Source organism: Lacerta agilis, chromosome 12 (assembly GCF_009819535.1).
Source record: "Lacerta agilis isolate rLacAgi1 chromosome 12, rLacAgi1.pri, whole genome shotgun sequence".
Lineage (NCBI taxonomy): Eukaryota > Metazoa > Chordata > Lepidosauria > Squamata > Lacertidae > Lacerta > Lacerta agilis.
The window spans coordinates 30,806,794-30,830,453 of NC_046323.1; the positions used below are offsets into that span (position 1 = coordinate 30,806,794).

At 42.0% G+C, this 23,660-nt stretch overlaps 1 protein-coding gene across 1 annotated transcript in view; it reads right to left on the reverse strand.

Moving 5' to 3' along the window:
- Window positions 1-23,660, reverse strand: part of VPS50 (VPS50 subunit of EARP/GARPII complex) — a 79,323-nt gene that overhangs the window by 26,151 nt on the left and 29,512 nt on the right. Inside the window, exons 12-20 of the mRNA XM_033164954.1 lie at window positions 22,272-22,412; window positions 21,041-21,173; window positions 20,011-20,102; window positions 18,906-19,000; window positions 17,663-17,761; window positions 11,131-11,221; window positions 9,349-9,525; window positions 6,766-6,884; window positions 4,752-4,858 (exon numbers count right to left, since the gene is read on the reverse strand). Coding sequence (XP_033020845.1) covers window positions 4,752-4,858; window positions 6,766-6,884; window positions 9,349-9,525; window positions 11,131-11,221; window positions 17,663-17,761; window positions 18,906-19,000; window positions 20,011-20,102; window positions 21,041-21,173; window positions 22,272-22,412 — 1,054 coding nt within the window. The remainder of the gene's footprint in view (window positions 1-4,751; window positions 4,859-6,765; window positions 6,885-9,348; window positions 9,526-11,130; window positions 11,222-17,662; window positions 17,762-18,905; window positions 19,001-20,010; window positions 20,103-21,040; window positions 21,174-22,271; window positions 22,413-23,660) is intronic.

Here is a 23,660-nt window from a genome sequence, read left to right on the forward strand (position 1 = left end):
AAATGATAATCAAACTTGAGAAATCAGAACCCTGAAAGTTTAAGGGAAAAATACCGTACCGCCGTTTTTAGCTTAAGGCAGCATCGCACTTATTATAATACATTGCACTAGCACATGAAATAGCATTAAATCTGCAATGAAAACTGTTAAGGCAATGAAATGCCCTAATGATTTTATGTTCCTTGATTACAAACATCCTTCTAAGCCATGGTAGTCTTGAACATTTCCTTAAATTCTGCTCATTCTCCCTTTTTCTCTGGGGTTGCACATGTCAGCAGTCCCAGTGTTTACCAATCACATTTATGGAGAGAAGTAACATCTGAAGCTGTTGGTAACTGATATGTATGTCAACGATTCCAATAACACCTATGATAATCCCATGGGCCTGGATTTTCCAAACATCTCTTTCTATACGCTCATCTACATAACAGAAAGGTTAGAAGATAGGACTTAAGAGTCTATGAGGAAGACAAGGAACTCTTCCCTAAAACTTGCCCATGTAAAATCTTTTCTCCCTGAGATGCCAAGAACATTTCTCTATCACTACATCATTCTGCATCTTGACACTGTTCAGGCTCCAGGAACATTTCTTCTTCATTCCTTCCATAAGATAATGCCAATTTTTAAACTCCCCCCTATAAACCTAGTAGACAAGCTTTTTTTTGCACTCAACAGGTACCAGTATTTTGAAAAGGAATCACCAGAAAAGTCACCAAGACCATCAGCAGAGTGTGGGTCCCCCCCCCCACCTCCATCCCCTAGAATAACTAGAAGGGAAGAGAAGAACATTATGAGCAGCACTTGCAGTGAAATCAGACTTTTGCAAAGATGCAATCAACTGCATGCTTCTTTGACAAATTGTTAGCCATTGGCACATATTTCTTAGCAATCTGGATTCTAAAACAAGTTTGATATTAAGACTTCCAGGCAAAACTATATGGGGTGAGTTACTTTTTAATATTTAAAAGCCTGCAATTTTTAAGTTTTCGGTTTATTATATAATTTGTCAAGTGCTTATGGATGTGTTTAGAATGATTTCATGATAGGCTCTCACAGTAACACGGTTTACATGGCAGTGGGTAATTCTTACATAGCACAGAATCCTGCAGTTATTATCATCACAGTTAAAATTTCCATTACACGATGGTTCACTGCAAGACATCTTTTCCAGCTCTCACAAGCTGCAACCATCAAAGGGTGGGGTGGAGTGGGAAAATAGCTCACATTAACCTTAACTCAAATAGATTATGGAGGAGTCATCTGAGACTGCCCTTAAAGTCTGGCAGAAAAAGAGATAACAGAAATGTATTCCTGCTTTATGTTTTGTGTGAGAAATTAAGCAGCGGAACACATAATAAACCATATAGTAGTATCTTAGAGGTGTAATTCAAGGTGTTTATAAATTGCAATATAGCTTCAAGAAAAATTGCAGTAGCCCATGCAAGATTTATTTATTTATTTTTATTGCATACAATTTACTGCTTGATTGTAAAAACAACCACCCAAAAAAACGAAAGCTCAAAGCAGTTTTTAAAAACTTCAAAGCACTTGATGAATGACAGCATCCAGGTTTCTAAGTCAGTGTTTGCTGCCTTTTTCGTGTTGTTTTTTTTTTTTTAAATAAAGGATATCCATGGGTTTTTACTCTTTGCATATCTTCAGCTAGAAATATCCTTTCATGCCGGAGTTGGATAATGCGTGAAAAACTCAGTTTTACAATTTCGCACCCTAGTGTGTCTCACAGGGTTATTGAGAGGATATATAGACTCTACAAGACTTTTTGTACAACAAAAGCACAATGGACATGCCAATTAGTTATTATCAAATACAGAATACGAAAAACCATGTTTAACCTGTCCTCCCTCCCTTTAAAAACCTGACATAGCAAAATATTTCATGGTAGGGTTAGTTTCAACAAATAACTTTTGCATATCCACTATTCATTATTTAGGTACCTATTTATAAAACAATGGCTGCAGTCCAAAGAGCCTATCAAGGCATATAAACTTCAGGGATAGAATCACAGAATTGTAGAGACCCTGAGAGTCATCTAGTTCAACCCCCTACAATGAAGGAATCTCAACTAAAGATAACAGATGGCCATCCAACCTCTGCTTACAAAACTCAGTTGAAGTCCCCCATGACTACTATATTTCTCCTTTTTGAATGTTTGGTAATCTGCTCTAGGAAGGCATCATCATCCAAGTCTTCAGTCTGGTTTGGAGATCCATAGCAGACATACACAGTAAGGTCACTGATGTTTCCCTCTACTACAATTTTTACCCATATACTTTCTATCTGCCTTCCATGCTCCAGGTCATAGATCTGAGGGTCAACACTTTATCAGCTGTACTGTATTTTCTGGCGTATAAGACGACTGGGCATATAAGACGACCCCCAACTTTTCCAGTTAAAATATAGAGTTTGAGATATGCTCGACCGCAGATTCTCCACCCGGCGTATAAGACGACCCCCGACTTTTGAGAAGATTTTCCTGGATTAAAAAGTAGTCTTATATGCCAGAATATACAGTACTTTAGATAATGCATTCTTTCAATATTCCCTAAGAACACTGGAATATGGCACAAAGTTCTACCCCATAATGGCCAACCTAGCTAGGGATATCCTTTAAAGAAGCTATGAAGGAAGGAAATAAAGAAAAACCAAAGAACTGGGAGTTCAGGCACAGAAATCTTTCCTCACATTTCTGGCTTGTAACTAATGAACAACATAATCTTTGCCAAATTCATCTAAACTTCGTAAAGAATGAAGTGCCCGCTTAGATTTTTAGATGGCAATTCTGCATATTCTTCAACCAGATGTGTCAACAGTCTTATTAGTTCAGAGAAAGATACCATGTGTTTGGCCAAGAAATAGTGAGCAATATTTATCAAATTATTACTGCGGCATCCCAGAAGAGCTCGGAGTGCGGCAGCTTATGCCATTAGGTCATGCTCACAAATGCAATGTTTCCCCAAAGTCTAACGAAGTTTCAGGTAACAGCATGGGGAGAACAAGATTGCTGGCAAGGATGCATGGAAATGAGTTTCCACACAACACAATTCAATTACATTCCCTCGTGTCCATCAGATGAAAATCCATTTACCTACATTGTAGATTAAGGTAATGACTTCATGTGATAACTTTTTTGTTCTAGGCATTGTAAAAGGCAATAAAAAGCCCCCAAACACTGAAGTCAGTGGCAAAGCACATTTGTGGGCACACACGTTGGCTCAGTACAAGTATTCTCCAAGGTTTGCATCATAGCTAACATTAAGTAGTTGGCGTTGTAACCAAATTACAGCATGTTTGACACATCGCCGCCTGTTAAATAAAACCCTACATCCATAAGAACATAAGAGCTCTGCTAGCTCAGGCTAGTAGCCTGTCTAGCCCATCATTATGTTCTCACAGTGGCCAAACTGTGCTCGGGTTCTGCCTATGGGAAGCCTGAAAGCAGAACCCGAGCACAGCACTGCTCTCCCATCTGATTCCAGCAACTGCTGCTCAGAAGACACTGCATCTGGTATGGAGGCAGCATATAGGCACGAGGGTTAGTGGGCACCCTCCATGAACTTGTCTAATCTTCTACTGAAGCCATAGGAGCCAACTCCTAGGGGCCGGGGTCCCTTCGGCCACCCCAAACAAAACATCTGAGGGGGCTTCCCCCCAAAGTTGATGGGCATTCGCATTCAAATGGTGTCTGTGTGCCATGTCATACGATCAATTATGTGGTTATGTGGGGCGGGACTTACCCCCTGATTGAAGCCATCTGAGTTGGCAGCCATCACTGCTTCTTGTGGGAAAGAATTCCATAGTTTATATAGGCCAGTGATGGCCAAACCTGGCCCTCCAGCTGTTTTGAGACTACAATTCGCATCATCCCTGACCACTGGTCCTGTTAGCTAGGGATGATGGGAGTTGTAGTCCCAAAACAGCTGGAGGGCCAAGTTTGGCCACCACTGATCTAGGCTCTGTGCAAAGAAGTACTTTCTTTTGTCTGTCCTGAATCCATGGGATGTACTTGAGTTTTATTATTATAAGAGATGAGGAGGGGAATGTACTCTATCCACTTTCTCTATACTACACATAATTTTATACACTTCTATCATGTCGCCTCTTAGGAAAATAAAGAAAGTTGAACACTTGCCAGATATATTCCAAGCAGCGCCGATATTATATGCCAGACACTGGAAAGACTACAGAGAACCAGCTAAAATATGGGAGCAGTTGGGGGATAATGAAGCCAAAAGGGTGGTGGAAAAAGGAGGAGGACTATAAGGAGGCATCGACTGCCTGAGAACCTACAGTTAATTACATTAAACAATAGCTAGGGACTGATTGCACACACCTGTGAAATTGTTGTAAGATAATGTGGTGGATTACTAAATGGGAATATTTTCATGAAGCTTTTTTGTAATGAAGCATGTTCCATTCTTTGAATTAATAGTTATTACTATTTCTCCCCTCCTGGTGTGTTTTTGTTGTGCTTTTCTTTTGTAAATATACTACAGAATCTCTTCCTGATAAATTATCTTGCAATCTTTTATAATTTTGTTTCACATCGTAATTTTTGTATTTTTTGGTAACAAAAATATAACAGCAGCGGCAACAAACTCGGAACTATTCAAAGATGAGACTATGACACTCCTGTTATGAAGGTTTAAAATCCAGGCAATTCTAAATATAAAGCACACACACTGATAAAACATGCAGGTTGTATTAAGAAAGCAAGAAACCATTTCACTTACCAACAAGTCTTATTACATTCAGTGTAGTGTTGGTCAAAATGGGAGCATTCACCTTACTGAGGCAATAATCTGATCGCTTCCTGCTTCTCAGTGTTTCTCGAGAAATACTAGGTAGAAAAATTATTAGGTATAAGTGCACAGACATGGACCACGCAGATGGGGGAGTTATTGTTCTGTTTATATTTTGTTCTTGCCACTAAAGGAGCAGAGTATAGTAATGTTTTGTAAGTAAACACACTGCCATGTGGCCCCTTGGAAAGCTGCTCAGAAGGGAATGCAGCCCTTCAGGCTAAACAAGTTCTCCAGCCCAGATCTAGAAATGAAGACTTAAGCATCCTTCTGAACAATTTGCATTCGGGGTGGATATGGGTGGCCCAATAATGGCAAGGCTTTGACTGGAATTAAGAAGTATTGGGAGTTAGGTAAAATGTTACTTTCATTTTGAGAGAATAAAATAAAATAAGACTCCTTTAGTCGGAACAGAGTACCGTTTCCTAGTAGCCTCAGGCTTCCACACCTGTTTATCTATCTTCTACAACAGGAATACATTTATCACATCATACCCTTGGTAATTAAGTCATACTGAAGTCATACCTAATTTCAATTTTGTCAATTAACAAAAGGATGGGAAAAAAGGTCTTAGCCCAAGCGCTGAAAATGATAAATGGCTTTATTTTAGCAGGAGCGTGCAGCATTTTAATTTCTTCATGGAATAATTATCAGAGCTACAAAGGCCGAACAAAGCTCTTGCTGACTTTTTAACTATGAAGATCATGTGGGTGTAAAAGCTGTAATGCTAACGCCTCCATTTGCAAAGATCTATTTTCTCATTCCCAAAGCAGCATTCACGTTGTTACTAATCTGTCTTGTAAGATGCTAAATGGAGTTGTGCAGCTTCCATCCACCTTAGATCTCCACCTTCTCTAATCTAAGAACATCAGAAGAGCCCTATTGGATCAGGTGAGTGGCCCACCTGCTCAGCATCTGTGGCCAACCCAGATGCCTATGGGAAACCAGCAAGCTGGACCTGAGTACAACAGCGCTCTCGCCTCCTGCCGTTTCCAAGCAATTAAAATTCAGACGCATACTTCCTCCGACAGTGGCGGTAGAACACAAAGATATTAGATTTAGGAGCCTTTGGCAACCTTTTATCTTCCATGAATTGTTTAAAAAAAAAAAAAACCATCCAAACTGGTGGCCATTTCTGGGAGAAGGACTGCCTGCTCCTTTATGAACCTGGCTGCTCTCTAGTCATAGACAGGTGCTCTGCTTTGGGTACCACCATCACCTTCAGAACTAATCCAGGTCACAACCAGATGTGGGGCTTTTTCCTGTAACAGTTTAAAATCGTCCAGGGTTGCTGATAAAAAGCATGAACGTCAAATAGTGGTTTTCCAAGCAGTGTTCTGGAGTTCCTCAGTTGACTATCAAGGGTTCCCTAGTGAGAAGATCAGTAATAGCAGACAAGCTTTGCTTAACGATCACTTGCCCATCACTGCCAAGAGGAGCTATAGAAGCTTGCTTGCTTGCTGTCCTTTAACATGCATGCTCAGTTTACACAGGCACATGGTTAACAACTAACAGGCCTAGGCAACTCTTCTCTTTTAACCAAGGGTGGCTATCCTGTCGCTATCCCAGATGCTGCTAGACTCCAACTCCCACCATCCCTGACAACTGGCCATGCTGGCTGAGGCTGATGGGAGCTGGAGTCGAAAAACAACACGAGCATCACAGATGACACATCCTTGCTTTTAAACAGACGGCATCCTAGAATATGGACCCAGAATGCTCTGCACTACACAAGGGCTTTTGTAGCACATGTCTGGCACATACAAGCATGGTGGGAGCAGCAGGTAGGGAGTGTTCCTTGCTAGACAAATGGATGTAGAAAGAGACCTTAAGATATGCATGGGGGGGTGGCTTTCGAAGTCCCACTAAGGATGAGTTGACAGTATATATGTTTATGCTTAAGCATGTCAGAAAAAATAAGTTATGAAACGTGTGTTCAAGGTACCTTTTTACTGGGGCATCTCCAGTCTGTTCATCAACGTAGTCCCTCTTCAGTTCTTCAGGAACGTCGCTATCGCTGTCATACTCTTGATAGGCACTCTTTTCCTGCTCATCCGATTCATACTATCAAAATAAACCGTAAGTGCTTTCAGCTCCTGTGCAATAACTCAGAAGACACATAAAACACCCCAGTGGTCCTTAGACTTTAATTCCGTACACGGAGCAATGTTGTCTGAAGTTAAGATACTGTTGCTGTCATTCTTCCCCTGGTGAATGGCAGATACCTTGCTCACCAGAAGAAAAAATCTTTTTAAAGAAAACTACAGTACTATAGGTTTTTTAAACAGCAAATAATATCTGGACTAGTCAGATTCAGTTCTGGATAGATAGATAGATAGATAGATAGGACAGCCTGAAACTTGCACTCACTTTATTTCCACAATTGTAACCTTGCAGAGGGTGGGGGATTAAATAACTAAATGGAGAGCTGGGAAAACCCACTGTTCTCTGCTCTCCATTTACACACACACCCTACACACATACTGGGTCCCAGTGGGTTCTTCTTACAGCTCTGGGAAGAGAGCAGGAGGGCTCTGGCAGCATTCCAGAGCCCTCCCACCATCTTCCCTAAGCCCCGCAAGCATGGCGATGCCTTCCTTACCAGACGCTAGGAAGGGGATGTGAGGGCTCTGAGCGTGTCCTAGAGGCTGGTAAGAAAGGTGCCTCCTCACTTATCACAGTCTGGGAAGGTCACAGGAAAGCCCATGGAAGATCTTGGGTCCCTCTCACGACCTCCCTAGACCCCGGTAAGCAGCCTTCAGCCTCATGGGGGTAGGGGGCGATTCCTGGGGTTCATGACTTTCACATGGGCTCCTGGAGCTGAACCCACACGTAAGTGGCGGGCCCACTGCATTGAATGAGCCACAGGGTGGGACAGACGAGAAATCTAAGCAAAACGAGCATAATTGTGATAAATTGTTTGAAAGAAAAATGCTGAACATTGAACCACTACCAACAGCAGCTTTCAGTTAAGTTAGAGAAACAATGCAACTAAATGTTTGATCCAAATATAAGAGGCTGCAAAATGATAATAAACCACCATAAATTAAAATATTTGCTAAGTGCCACCCAAGAAACTAAAACCACATGTAAGATTAATAAAACCCATTTTTTAATGTCTGCAGATCTAACAACTGCCCAACCAAATTTGAGGAAAACATGCATATAACTCATTTTCTTCAGCGTTCTAGTTCCTTCCTCACAGAATGTTCTGTATCCCAAGTGTCACAGAGAACACAAAACAGAAAGAAAGAAAGAAAGCCCTGCACAGATTCATATTCATGACAGCCTGATAATTCACTAATTATCCAGATGTTGGAGAGTAGGGATTCACCACAGCAAGTACTAACCAAAACGAGGCAAAAGAGCAAGCCTTGCAGAACTACATATGTGAGCCTCCATAATAAATAGAACAGAACTCAGTATTACCATGGGCAATCCAAAACAAGGTTGCAGAAAATATATACTACAACTTACAGAAAGTCATAGCTAGTTGCTGGTATATGTGATCATTGCGCCCCCTAGTGATCTGAGAATGTGTCAGTTCCGTGATGATGGTAGGACCAATCAGTTACTTATAGGAAAATATAACGCAACTCGCATTGTAGCAACAGAAAGGCCAATCCTTGACAGTGACCATGAATCTGAATATTAATTTCATTAGGAACTGTACAAGAAAAAAAATTAAACCACCACAATGGGATTTGCCTTTCAGACGAGATGCATATGTAAACCGGGCAGGATTCAAGACAGGCCAGTTTTTTAGTCTGTAGCAGCAATAACAACAGAGAGTCTTATGCAGCCTTAAAGCCTAACAAAGTTATTGTGGCTTAAGCTTTCATGGATCAGAGCTCACTTCATCAGGTGCACAAAGTGTTCGCCCGTGAACAGGTATACAAGTCCTGAGTACCACAGAGGAGGAGAAATGTGTTTTTAATTTTATACAGAGAGTCTAGGTCAACCAAAGCACAAGTAAATAATCTAATCAACTGAATGCAAGTTTCAACAGGTTTGGTAATGAGCCACTCCTGACCTGGAGTTTGCATTACAGAGTGAATCCAGTCTGTCCTGGAAGATAGGCCCCCAAAAATAGTCCTGAGAAGCCACTGCTCTACTATTTTGTCACCCCAATCTCCCTCCTAGACCGAGGTTCTAACTGGGTTCTTACAGGTAGGCGGGTGTGTCTAGGAGCATTTGTGTTAAGTAACCAGGATGCTATGATTCCTAACATGGAACCACAGACTTGTAAAGTTGGAAGGGACCACAAGGGTCACCCAGTCCAGCCCCCTGTAATGCAGGAATCTTTTTGCCCAATGTGGGGCTTGAACTCACAACCCTGACATTTGAGATTCTCGTGCTCTATCAACTGAGCTGGCCTGAAGCAAGATTTCTACAGTAACACCAGGCGTGTCGACAGGGAATTCTCTGTTTGAAGTATTATTGTTTTGCAATCTCCATTTTGAAAATTAACTGGTTAGAAATACCGTGTCTCACATAATACGAAGAGCTCATCAAAGTGTTCCCTTACCCCATTGGAAGCCAGCACATCCTCAGTCTCGTCATCTCTGTTGTTGGCTTGGATTTCAAAGGGATTCCCTCCATTACAATACTGCTCAAACAGAGTTATGGTTCTTTCTGCTTCTGAAGCAGGCTGCTTGCTTGGTGACACAGAAGGGGAACGGGACTGTGCCATGAACTTAAATTCCTATTAACACAAAACAGAAGGTGATTTATAGGCTCTGCCATGCAATTTAAATATTGATCCACATAATAAAGGAGCAGTTTCTTGACAAGCACTGCGGTGTTTGTCTTTCAGCTAACATGGCTTTCCTTCTTTCATTTTCTTTTTAAAGACTGCAAATGTAACCATTAATTTGATGCTTGTCTTATTCTAACAAACTTGCCCAATTACTTCAGGCAAAACACCCCCTGCAGCTTGGAAATGAAAGACTTTCAAAACACATATTAAGTTCATTAGTGAAGCATCGTGATGAATTACGTTACAGCAGAGTTTTTAAAAAGCAAATTATGAGCATTACAATGCCTCTGCATTTACAGCTGCTTAAGAATCAATCAATATAAATGGCTGCTAAAAGTGAATTTTAACAAGTTTTCTTTTTATCATAGCATCTGGTTTTATCACTGCTGGATATAGCATGGGATGATTAAAGACTCTATTTTGACATAATGCAAAACCATTGTTTAGCGTAACAAGAACGAGCCACTGTTACCCTCATGTTCCCTATATTGCTCCACTGCAACAGTAAGTTTGGAAGCTTTTGCTTCCAGTTTAATCACAGCTTGTCCCATCATCCAGACTTGACAAACTATGGTTCACCTTAACGGTGGTTCATCTTAAACAAGCCAAATCCAAAACACTGGCTATGAAGCTTGCTTGTTTAAAAAAGCCAGTTAACATTGCACACAGTTTAGGTTTGCATAACATGCTGAACTGCGCTAAGCTTCCATCAGAACTGATAATTTCCAATCCTCACAGTCACACTAGAGGAGGAATACATGCAAGGTTCGCTGCAGCTTGTTCTTATCAAACAAAACAATTGCTTGGAATGATATCCAAAGGCAGCAGAAGGGCTGAATCCAGTTAACAAAAAGACCACTCCCACATATATACCTTGCCCCCATGTTCACACAAAGGTAGGCTCCACAACATCCGCCATGCTTCCATTTGTGCAAGACAATGCATACAATCTGTAGCGCAAGCAAAACATCACATTTGGATCTATTTTTATCTTTCTCATGTCGTTTTACAGCACAAGGTGCAAAAGAACTTATTGGCAAGTGAAAAACACCTTGCACATCCAAAAACTTTCTTTAAAATTTGGTCCTTCCTATTCTGGATACAAAATGCATATGGTGCTTTAAGGCAGGGGTCAGCAAACTTTTCCAGCAGGGGGCCAGTCCACTGTCCCTCAGACCTTGTGGGGGGCCAGACCATATTTTGAAGGGGAAAAATGAACGAATTCCTATGCCCCACAAATAACCCAGAGATGCATTTTAAATAAAAGGACACATTCTACTCATGCAAAAACACGCTGATTCCCAGACCGTCTGCGGGCCGGATTTAGAAGGCGATTGGGCCGCATCCGGCCAACTGGGCCTTAGTTTGGGGACCCCTGCTTTAAGGTATCACCACACTGTGTTTTGTTTTCCTAGCACAACACAGTCACAGCAAATGTACAGCGAAAGTCAAGATAGCGGCAAACCCTTCAACAGTCTTGGCCAAAGTAGCCTTAACCATTTATGTTAAGCATTCGTCCCATTCCTGCTTTTTAACATGGCCAGGACTTACATGAAGCTGTAATATGCTGAAGCTTGATTTCACAGGACAAAGCTCCCACGTCTCGTTCTCCAAGAACATTCGCAGTTCTTCAAGGCGGGTTCTAAAACAAAGTTTAGTGTCAGCAAAGGCAAAGGGTGTAACAAGCCAACTATATTAAGAAATTAAGAACCTAGCTGCAGTTCCATTTAATCAAATTATGCTATTCTTTAATGATCCTCCGTTAATGAGCTAATCACGTCTCTACTACATGGTTCTCCAAAATGGATCTCTTGCAGCCACATAGGAGCCAAATGAGAAGGAAAGAACTGAGGGGTGAGATAAACTGTTTCCTATCCATGTTTCCATGAAGCCTAAGCAACAAAACACAGGAAAGACCTAAACAAGCCCTTCCTGGATAAAGTGATGAACAGAATAGTAGATCCTTTGCAATAAATATATGCAAATTGTGTACAATGGTCAGAACTGGGAAAACTAATAATAATAATAATAATAATAATAATAATAATAATAATAATAATTTATTTATACCCCGCCCATCTGGCCGGGTCTCCCCAGCCACTCTGGGCGGCCTCCAACAAATACCAAAATACAATACAAGTCACAGTTTAAAAACTTCCCTAAACAGGGCTGCCTTTAGGTATTTTCTGAATGTCAGGTAGTTGTTTATTCCCTTGACTTCTGATGGGAGGGCGTTCCACAGGGCGGGCGCCACTACCGAGAAGGCCCTCTGCCTGGTTCCCTGTAGTTTTGCTTCTCGCAGTGAGGGAACCGACAGAAGGCCCTCGGCGCTGGATCTCAGTGTCCGGGCTGAATGATGGGGGTGGAGACGCTCCTTCAGGTATACAGGACCGAGGCCGTTTAGGGCTTTAAAGGTCAGCACCAACACTTTGAATTGTGCTCGGAAACGTACTGGGAGCCAATGCAGATCTCTCAGGACCGGTGTTATGTGGTCCCGGCGGCCACTCCCAGTCACCAGTCTAGCTGCCGCATTCTGGATTAATTGCAGTTTCCGAGTCACCTTCAAAGGTAGCCCCACGTAGAGCGCATTGCAGTAGTCCAAGCGGGAGATAACCAGAGCATGCACCACTCTGGCAAGACAGTCTGCGGACAGGTAGGGTCTCAGCCTGCATACCAGATGGAGCTGGTAGACAGCCGCCCTGGACACAGAATTAACCTGCGCTTCCATGGACAGCTGTGAGTCCAAAATGACTCCCAGGCTGCGCACCTGGTCCTTCAGGGGCACAGTTACCCCATTCAGGACCAGGGAATCCCCCACACCCGCCCGCCTCCTGTCCCCCAAAAACAGTACTTCAGGATTCAACCTCAATCTGTTAGCCGCCATCCATCCTCCAACTGCCTCCAGGCACTCACACAGGACCTTCACCGCCTTCACTGGTTCTGATTTAAAAGAGAGGTAGAGCTGGGTGTCATCTGCATATTGATGAACACCCAACCCAAACCTCCTGATGATCTCTCCCAGCGGCTTCATATAGATATTTAAAAGCATGGGGGAGAGGACAGAACCCTGAGGCACCCCACAAGTGAGAGCCCAGGGGTCTGAACACTCATCCCCCACCACCACTTTCTGAACACGGCCCAGGAGGAAAGAGCGGAACCACTGTATAACAGTGCCCCCAGCTCCCAACCCCTCTAGCCGGTCCAGAAGGATGTTATGGTTGATGGTGTCAAAGGTCGCTGAGAGATCCAGCAGAACCAGGAAACAGCTCTCACCTTTGTCCCTAGCCCGCCGGAGATCATCAACCAGCGCAACCAAGGCAGTTTCAGTCCCATGATGAGGCCTGAATCCTGATTGGAAGGGATCCAAATGGTCCGCATCTTCCAGGCGTGCTTGGAGTTGTTCAGCAACCACCCGCTCAATCACCTTGCCCAAGAATGGTAGATTTGAGACTGGGCGATAGTTGGCCATATTGGCCGGGTCTAAAGATGTTTTTTTTAAGAAGCGGTTTAATGACCGCCTCTTTCAGCGGGTCTGGAAAGATTCCCTCGCAGAGGGAAGCATTCACCACCCCGCGGAGCCCATCGCCCAGCCCTTCCTGGCTAGCTTTTATAAGCCAGGATGGGCAAGGATCAAGGAGACAGGTGGTCGGTTTCACTCGTCCAAGCAGCCTGTCCACATCCTCCGAGGTAACAGATTGGAATTGATCCCATGAAACATGACTAGACAGGGCTCTAGCGCTCTCCCGCCCTTAGTACCGTCTGTCTTTTTGTGCACAGTTTACAAAAATTACTGTACTTCCAAGATCTGTCTTTTGGGAGGAGGAAATTAAGTTCCCTCATCAAGGATATACTACCTATATCCAAAGGTGTTTCGTGCAAGAGGATATTCACAGCTGCTTGTGCAAGGGCGACACTGGGCTTAAGTGGAGGCAGGAAGCCCCACTGTGTAAGCCCAGTCCCCCTTATGCTTCTCTGGATCCAAACCCAAAAAGGCACTGTGCAAAGAACAGGAAGCTTCTTCCTCCCCCATCACTTTGAAATCATGTGCAACACCTCCCCCTCTGGAGGCTTTTCAAATCCCCATAGACACTACCAACATATCAGGAAACTCTTTCATTATTACTACTACTACTAGTAGAGTTCATATTGCGCCTTTCCATGCTCAGTGTCCTAAGAAGCTAACAACAACATGCACAGTTGTCAAATAAAAACAAATAAAACAGAAGCAGCCAATTAAAATGCAGAGCAGCAAGAAAGGAAGACAATTAATTAATTCATAACAACAATACCGGACCAAAAATAATATATTCCTTTTTTAAAAAAAATCTGAATGGCTTAGAATGCTGAAATCCAAATTGCTCCCATTACAATGCATTTATTCTCAAGCTTTGGGGTCAATACTGACATCTAGACACTTGGCAAGTTGGTTATCTGTATCTTCCTGATAAGTGATGAAATGTAGGAAGCAGGCAGCAATAAAGGTCTCCTTGCCACTTAGAAAGGTATCGTCCTGCCAAGAGGTTACATGCATACTGTGGTTGATTAAAACGTGACAGATGGATATTTGTATTCACTGGTCATTTTCACCTGCAGTGCTAAACCTGTCAAGTTCAGTTTTGTTTTCAAAAAATCTCATCATAGAATTACGTGCGAATTGGGAATTGTGGTTTTACAACAAGTAATCGTTAAACAAGTCAGCTCTATAACTCATTATTTGAAGCTGGCTCGCTTAGCAACTAACTATTGCTTACTGTAAAAGCACAATCCACAGTTCACAATGCTAAACATGAGATTCTTTGAAAACAAAAATAAACTTGGTAGAAGTCTTCCTTCCACCTGCACAGAAGGAGGGGAGGGGAATGTATGAGTCCAGTGTTTCACTCAGTCACACTGTCACCCAGAAAGCATGCAAACCTAGCCAGTCTCTTACAAAACCAGATTAAAAGTCACAGTTCTCTATATTTCCTTTGTATGATGCAAAAGCACAAATGCACATTTGGTTCTGTTTCCAGAAGCTCTTTTTCCTCACATCTAAACAATCATGCCAAGAATGCAAGAAAAATTGGGGGGGGGCAATTGGTGGCAATGAAATATTCTCAAACAAGATCAAAGCTTTAAAAACCAAAAGTCTTGAGTCTGAAAAAGAAACATTAATTGCCAGTGCTTTCCAGGCATTCTATAAAAAACACTGCTTAAATAAAATTGCATAAGCTTTGCTAACATGTTCACCACTGTTCGCATATTGCAAGGAGAAATGTGCTCTAAACAGGGTGAGGAAGGGGAACACAATTTTCAAAGGGTATGATATAATCACATGTCTTTTTAGCAGGAACTATAGAAGCTGTCCATCAATCAACAAGTGCAATACAAAAGGTATCTAGAAGAGGCTCTGTTTTGGTGGCCAACAAGATAACAGCTCTAATAATCTTAATCACTCTGAATCCCAGGAAGCTTTTTCCTACTCTAACTCCGTGTTTTGAAACAGAGCATTATGAGCTTTTCAGCTCTTCTGCCTCTCTCTCTTTCTCCTCTCTCTCTCTCTCTCTTTCCAGAAGTCAACCTGTTGGTCCAGGCAGAGCAATGCCTATGAACACCTTGCATATATTATGCACTGGTTTACTATTTTAATGCTTTGTAAGCGGCCTTCTATTCCAAAAGCTATTTAATGTAAGAGATTTACATTGTAATAAATGCAACCTCTGTTTTAATCCAAATCGGGACTTGTCCCTTTCTAACAACTATGCAATGCACATTCCCATGGTGTGCCACAAACTTAGGTCCAAGATCTGGAGAAATCACACCTCAGCTGGTGATATGTGTACACTTGTGTTTCCAGTAATGTATGATCAAGAATGAGTGTAGACTTGGCAACAAGGCATGCTCTATTTCCAAGAAGCATGTATTACTTGAGTTCTCAAATCACAGAGGCAAATCTACCAGTTCCTTCCTTCTGAATCCCTGAGCCACTCTTACCTGAAAGGTCCTTTATGAGTAAGGTTGTCAATTATCACCCCCAGCACTCTAACACTTATTCTCAAAAATAATGCTACCTCCCAATAAAATTGCTTAATACATTCAGTCTATGTCATAGGTTATAGAAATCAATGTTCTTAATGGCGTCACTATACAGCTTTTGGATGGCATCACTGTATCTATAGCCCACCTGTTTACATATGTCAAGATGAACAAATGGAAGACAATGCTCTTTAAAGAGCTACCAGATGGGTAGCTCTTATGAACTAATGCATCTGCAAAAGTATCTAATGGTTCTTAATTAAAGCACACAATGAGGAGCCAGAGCCGTTAAAGTCAAAAGCCTAAAACTCCTGAAAGCTTTAGATGATTCAGGCTCTAACACACATACAATATTTTACAGTCCAATGGAAATTGCTATGTCTTCAAAGGGCTTTGCAGACAACATTAGCCATTCAAATCTCTATAGCACCCATTCAACATCAGTACGCAACAATCACCGTCAGTCCAAATTATTACCAAGTAGGTAAAAGCATTGAAATGGATCAAGTTTCTTAATAGCCTATGCAAAAACAATGATAAATATTTTAAAAATGCCTTTTGGCAGCAATTGCTAACCCTGTATATTCAACATTCACAATATTCTCCCTATATTTTCTGTTATGTGTTTTAAAATACAAAACAGTATTCTCTGAAGCAAGCATTTAGAGACTTAAGCAGTGACATGTTTAAAGTAGACCAGGTTACCAAATGTGGTGCCCTCCAGAGGTTGTTGGACTTCAGTTCCCATCAGCCCCAGCCGACATGGGCATCAGTCAAGAGATTATGTGAGCTGGGAGACCATGGACACTGGGAGGGCACAGTGCTAGCTCTCCCTGCAACATTGTTGTTGTTGTTCAGTCGTTCAGTCGTGTCCGACTCTTCGTGACCCCATGGACCAGAGCACGCCAGGCACCCCTATCCTCCACTGCCTCCCGCAGTTTGGCCAAACTCATGCCAGTCACTTCGAGAACACTGTCCAACCATCTCATACTCTGCCGTCCCCTTCTCCTTGTGCCCTCCATCTTTCCCAACATCAGGGTCTTTTCCACAGAGTCTTTTCTTCTCATGAGGTGCCCAAAGTATTGGAGCCTCAACTTCAGGATCTGTCCTTCCAGTGAGCACTCAGGGCTGATTTCTTTAAGGATGGATAAGTTTGATCTTTTTGCAGTCCATGGGACTCTCAAGAGTCTCCTCCAGCACCATAATTCAAAAGCATCATACAACAGCTCAAATGGCAGACCAAATGAAGAAAGTCCCCAGTTGAGTCTCAGACATCTCCAGTTGCAGGTGTAGTAACCCTGTGGCCCTCTGGATTTGCTGAAGTACCATTCTCATCATTCCTGGTCATTGGTCATGGTGGCTTGGGCTGATGGGAATTGTTGCCATTCAGCAACATCTGGAGGGCCAAAGGCTCCCCACACCTGAGTTAAAAGAATCAAACAGCAGGTGACATGGAAGACCTCCACCTGAGACCCTGAGGTGCTCCTGCCGGTTGGATTAGACAACACAGGTGCACAGGTGGTCAAATAGCCTGCCCTGATATAAGGCATCTTCCTCTATCCCTGTGGCAAATCTAGCCTTGCTACTATGTAGTGAAAACAGTAGCTGGGAACCAGGCACGAGACAGGAATTTATGGGAAATGTTACTAAAAATATGCCCCAATAACACCAATGCATTGAAGTAAACTACAGTAAGCCCGCAACTTGCACACATTTAACTTGTGTGCATTTGTGTGTGTGGCAGATAGATAGATATATGGTGGAGTTCTGAGAAAAATGATTTTGGCAATCCCACCTGCCAATGAGCCCAATGCAATTTGACTATACGTGATCTTGGCTTTAGGCGCGATCCATGGAATGCAAACCCCCACTTAAGTTGCAGGCTTATTATGCACCTTGTAAAATAAAGTTTTCAGAAAGAACATTGATAAAAATTTAAACATTTCATACACAACATTCATTTTGCAAACATAAAACGTTTTGCATTTATGGTCTGCACTTAAAAGACTTGAAAACTTGAAAGGGACATCGATCTCCAAAACAACTAGCCTACTATTGTAGCTCTTACCTGTGATAGTTCTTGAAATAATTCACACTTTGTTTTCTAATGGATTCTTGTAAAACCTCCGACTTGCTGCCGCAAAACTCTTCACCAACCTGCATCAGCCTACAGAAGAGGATTTTCTAATTATATATTCAAGTCAAGAATTAGATTATTCATTTCAACTACAGGTTGGGCTTCAGGTAGGCACTGTTGAAACAGAAGCCCACATAGAATGGCCTGCACCCTCTTTTCATGTGGGCCATCTGTCTGTATAAAGCAGAAAACCAAGAGGCAAAGGATAATTCTACACAAGCAATTGAAAACATCTATAACTCTTGAGTTCTGCACTCCAAACATGGATTGGAATAGTCTTCTTCACTCTTACTCCCAAGGAGGAAAAATGGAAGCACCTATCAGGGTGAATGATACAGATTTCCTATATTTGGTAGCGAGGAGAAAGGAAAATCTGTAGACTCACACTTTGGAGGGCATTCATATTACTTATAAGGATTAACATTTCAAGGCAACCTTAAATTAAGCAAGGCATACAATTTCAGCTACTGTTCTCTGGAGAATAAATTCTGTGATTCCGTTAGTTCAGCACTCTAATCACTAACAACAGCTAACACTTCAGCCTGTTTTATCACCATGCCTCCCCGACCCTCATTCCTTCAACTCTGGAAGCTACATGTCAGTAAAGGAACTTTTACAATTTTCTCAGCAGATTAAACATAAAATGGTGAAGGATCCCCAAAGAAAGGCATGCAGTTAAGACTCCTACTGGTCTGGTGCAGATGAGACCTAAGGCTAGTAGACAGTAAAGATGGCTCCGGTGAACATTAAGGCATTTGATTCTCCTAAACCTAAAACATAGTGGTCTGATTTAAATCAGAATATTTGGAACATAAAGCTGATGCACTTTCCTCAAAGTAAAGCAATGTACATAAGTTTATTTCGGCATTTCCTAACCTAGCGCCCGCCAGAGGTTTTTGGACTAGAACTGCAATCAGCCCCAGCGAGGCTGGTTTAAAGTACACCAAGAATGACTCAGATGTTGGAAAAACCCGTCCAGTTAATCAGTGAAGCAATTTTAAATAGCACAGAAGTGGAGAAACAGCCATGCTATGACTTATGCTGCCTGCCGCAACCAAACAATATTTGGAAAAACATTCCTAGAATTACACACACACACACACACACACACACACACACACACGAAGCTTCATTGTGTTAACTTCCACTTTGTCTCTTCGTCAGAACAAACTACCTGCTGACAATATCCAGGACGAAGATGAAGTCATCGTATTTGAAGTTAGACATGTCTGTGCCAAGCAAATAGGTCTTCACTTTCAGCTGGACATCCTGCAAAAAAAACAAACGTATTGAAATTGGGTATGTTTAGCCTGCAGATGATATGGTTAAGAGGCAATATGACAGCCGTCTTCAAGATCTGAAGAGTTGTCACACAGATAACAGAGCAAATTTGTTTCTGCTGCTCCGGAGCGTAGGCCCAAATCCCACAGGTTCAAAGGATAAGAAAAGGGATTTAGTCGAAATGTTTGGTACAACTTCCTGACACTATGCACTGTTCAACAGTGGAGCAGATTGCCTTAGAAGGTTGGACAGCCACCTATTGGGGGATATACCACAGTTAGGATGATCCTTGAGCTCTCTTCCAACTCTACGATGAAGCAAATGCCATCATAGCATTTGATGCATTTGCTACCTATGATAAATGGCTGAAACCTTTCAAGGGATACTCAGTCCTGGATCTAAACAAATCAAATAACCAACTACCTTTGTAAATCAAGAAAATCTTTAATAAAAATACTTTAAAAAAAAACCCACACTTGAGGAGTGAATTAAAGTTGTTTTTCAAAGTTACTTCTAATTTATGAAGAACTTGCAGCCTCCACAAATAACATAGTCTGCATCTAACCAGTTTTGCAATCACGTTGCTACCACTACATTTTATAAGGCAAAACATCCATGTACAAGAGGGGAGGCTTGGGGAATTCTAAGGTTTGGAGAGGTGCTGTTTGGGGTGGGGGGTGGGGGAAACAGAAAACCATAGGGAGGCAGTGGGAAATAGAGTGCCTGGAAGCAACAAGAGAAACATTCTTTCCCAAAGAATGTTCTATCTTACTGTCCATTCAAGAGAAATTGATGTTTTCATCATTTCATGCTCTTTAAACTCAATTTTAAGAACATGAAAGTATGCAACAGAAACGAACCTATTTTTCTCTGATGCTATGAACAACCAGAGATAATGGTTTTTTACATTCTTTCCTAAAAGTCCAATTAATGTTTTTCAAAAAATGAGCATCTGCTGGGGGGGGGGGTGGAAGGCATTTTGCCAGTTTAAAACGAACCTGCCAAATTCGCGAAAGTCCATGTTCCAATTTCTTTTTCACGTAGCTGCGGTCAAAATTGGTCTCCTCGGCACCCATGACGTTGCTTCCATCTGGAAAATAATGCATGTATTTTTCATGTAAGCTGACAAGGAAGGGGGATTCACTCTGTGTGTGTGTGTGTTCTTTATTTTAATGTGAGACAAAATTTCACATCCTTTAGACTCACTTCACACTCCACGACAATAATAGCAAGCCCACACCCCACATTTTTGGGTAACACCCCAAATCCCATAATGTGGCAGAGACAATGCCGCCACACTGACATAAAATGAAGGGCATTAACCCAGACTGGCTGATCTGGGCAGTGAGGTGATGATAGCAGGCCCACTCAACATGCATCTCACACACACAATGTCACACCACCCCCAACACATGGTTCCTCCATAGCAAAGGCATAAAAAGCAGTAACAATAACAATAATGCTCTAATAAGGTGTGCCACGCAATCCTTTTGTGTGCTTACTCAGAAGCAGGGCCTTTTTTTCAACCGGAACTCACCGGAACTCAGTTCCGGCACCTCTCAGGTGGGCGCCATTGCCATTCTAAGAGAACAAGGGAGGAGTTCATGGTGAGTTCCGGCACCTCTTTTTCTAGAAAAATATCACTGTTCAGAAGTAATTCTCATTGTCTCCAGGAGGATTACTCCCTAACAAGTTTGTTTAGGATTTCAGTTTTGCAGCGTTCACACAGGCTAGATATTCAATATTATAATGCTTCATTAGGTAACAACTGCAAAATCCCTCAAGCTCCTGAAATAGTAGGTTAAGAGAGAGATCAACTGTGCCTAACAATTTTCTTTTACAAAAAAATCACAAATAGAATTTTATAAAAGTTCCCTATTCCACATCTTAATGTTTCCCTGATGGATATTGGAAGAGCTTTTTTCCTATTGTTCATACAGCCCTGACTACATTTTTCAGGTCATGAAACCAACTCAGAATACATACTTTATTCAGAGAATACATTCAGATAGCAGAACCAGTTCCTACCAGAAGACGAAGGAGGTTCACCGTGATCGTATTTTTCATGCCACTCCATGGTTCGGTAGTAACTGAGCATGACCTCCCACAGGGCTTTGCAGAGGTCAGCAAGGCAAGGAATGTAACTGTCTGAAGTAATGTGCTAAGGAACATACAAGCAAGATCTGTGATGTTTTTCTTAATACTAAGTTTTGTCAAGTGCAAAATTCGTATGCAGAAGGAATACGACAAATGCACACATACAACACCAGTACAATAAGGCATATATGTAGATGTCACACACATTGAAAAGAAAAATACAGAACAAGGGAAACCACTCCATCCCCTAGATGTTTTTAAACACACACACACAGACAGACACTTTTCCCCTTTCAAGCTGAGGAATGCCACATGGACTGCAAATAAAACAAAAAAACTGTTCTCTTTCAGTAACAAAGGAAATGGGCAAGTGCACATGCCAATAAGTTAGTTTAAAGTATTAGTTAATTTTGTATTGGTTAAGAGGCAGAAGAGCCTAAAAGCATTCAAGAACACTACCAATTTGCCAAGCGATTGTACATAACAATTAACAGGGCTTTAAATACACCATTGATCTAAAAACACCATGTTTTTGGGCACTCATAAAGTGTTCTTCCAGCCCTGCCAATAAAGCTAAATAAATTAAGGAGGTGCAACATTTTAAACACTTCAGTGAAAGTGTCCAAAATAAGCTAGGATGCTGATTTGGTATATAAACCATTCTTTTCACAAAAAGGCTGCTAAGAGTGAATTCACACCACAATATTCTTCCCACACACTGTTTTTAATGGATGAAATGCATTCATGCAGCAGAGCTACCCAAGTCTAGAGGAAAATGTATTTGATAAAATCGCCCCACCCACTGCCTCCAGGGGCTCCCTCCCCCACTCAGCCATTAGGCTTTCTTAAAAGCTCCCACTGACTCCCCCCCCCCCAATTGCTAACTAATTGCTGTGCAGAAGGGCATTTCCAGGGTGGGTCAGCTGTTAACAGGAAAGGAAGGGTTAACCCTTCCCTTCCAGCCATGATCCCCGCCCCCACCAAATCCCCCACTACGACGCTCCCATTGGCTACTAATCCTGATGACTATGTTCTACCTTCATGGTGAGAGGCAATATGCTTCTGAATATCAGTTGCTGGAAAAACCTTGCCATTTTTTTTCTTCGAATGTGGCCTATATATGCAAACACAAAATGTCCCAACCCTTTATACGACTACGTACCATGCACAGGTCCTTGTACTGAAGCTTCTGAAACTTGGTGTCTGTGTTTCCCGCACACAGCTCTACGTAACCGAGAACAACTTGGAATACTGTGTTGTGAATGGCTTGAGTAAAGTGCATGTGCAGTTGGTCCATGGCTGTCTGAAGAGAAAGGGTGGGGAGAGTCATTAATGCATAATGGAAAGCCAGTTCCCTGGTTCCTGTTCCTTAAGTCACACATTGGAATTCCAGGCAACAGCCTTCAGACACTCAAGTAGCTTCCGTGGCACTTAGTGGCTTTTTCATCTTCAGCTGATAAGCCAGCAATCACCATACTTGGTCGGAGATAACCTAGACACATACTACATACTCTAGTAACTTTTAGGCTATTGCATTGTATTGTATGTAGGATTGCCTTTAAAAATGGCTCAGAAACTGTGGTTGGTTCGAAACAGAGCCACAAGACTATTAACTGGGACTGAGCAACGCTTTACCAACTGCACTGGCCCCCAGTAATCTCCCATGCCCCATTTAAACTGCTGGCTTTAAATGGTATGGGACCTGATTAAAAGAAAGATCACCCCCCCCACACACACACACACATGTCTACCTAAATCTTATCAACAGAGGTCCTGGCATGGGTGTCCCCCACCAAGCAAAGTGAGAATACAAAGAAGAAGAGGGCCTTTCTAGTGGTGGCACCACCAGACTATGAAACAGCCTCTGCAGAGAGGCTGATCTGCGATTTTCTTGCCAACTTTTTGGCATCATGTGAATATCTTGTTTTATTCCGCCAGGATTTTAATAGTGTTTTGGGTTATTGTGACTTAGTGTGGTTTTAACCGGAGCTATAACCTGTTTCTGCTTTGCAGTATGTTTGTTTTGCACGGCAAAATTTTAGTTGTGAGTTTGTTTTTGCTTATTGCAAATTTTAATTTGCTCTTATTATTGATAGGCGGAGATATAAATCTTCTCTTCCTCTTCCCCCAAGAACCAACTGAATAATAAATAAATAAATAGCACACAGCCTCCGCTGAAGCAAAATGTAAAGAGAAGGAGTAACGCTGGACCTGGAAGTGGCAGAAAAGGCATAATTTTGAAAAGTACCCTTTAGTGGGCTGTTTTGTATGTGCGAGGCACGGGCCTATAAGCCTTACAAAAGAAAACACCCAAGGCTTAATAATGCAGCTGGAAATCAGATGAGCCGTAGATAAGGAAATGAATGGACTATAAAAGATTACCGCAAATGTGAAACTAGAGAACAGTAAATCCTCCTGTGGTCTAGTCAAACACACAATTATCATATTTTCCCCCAAAACAGGGTTCAACAAATGGAGAGGTACTTTAAGGAAAGCAGACCCAAGAAACAGACTGAAGGAAAAGAATAAATGTGCAGTAGGCACTTGGCAA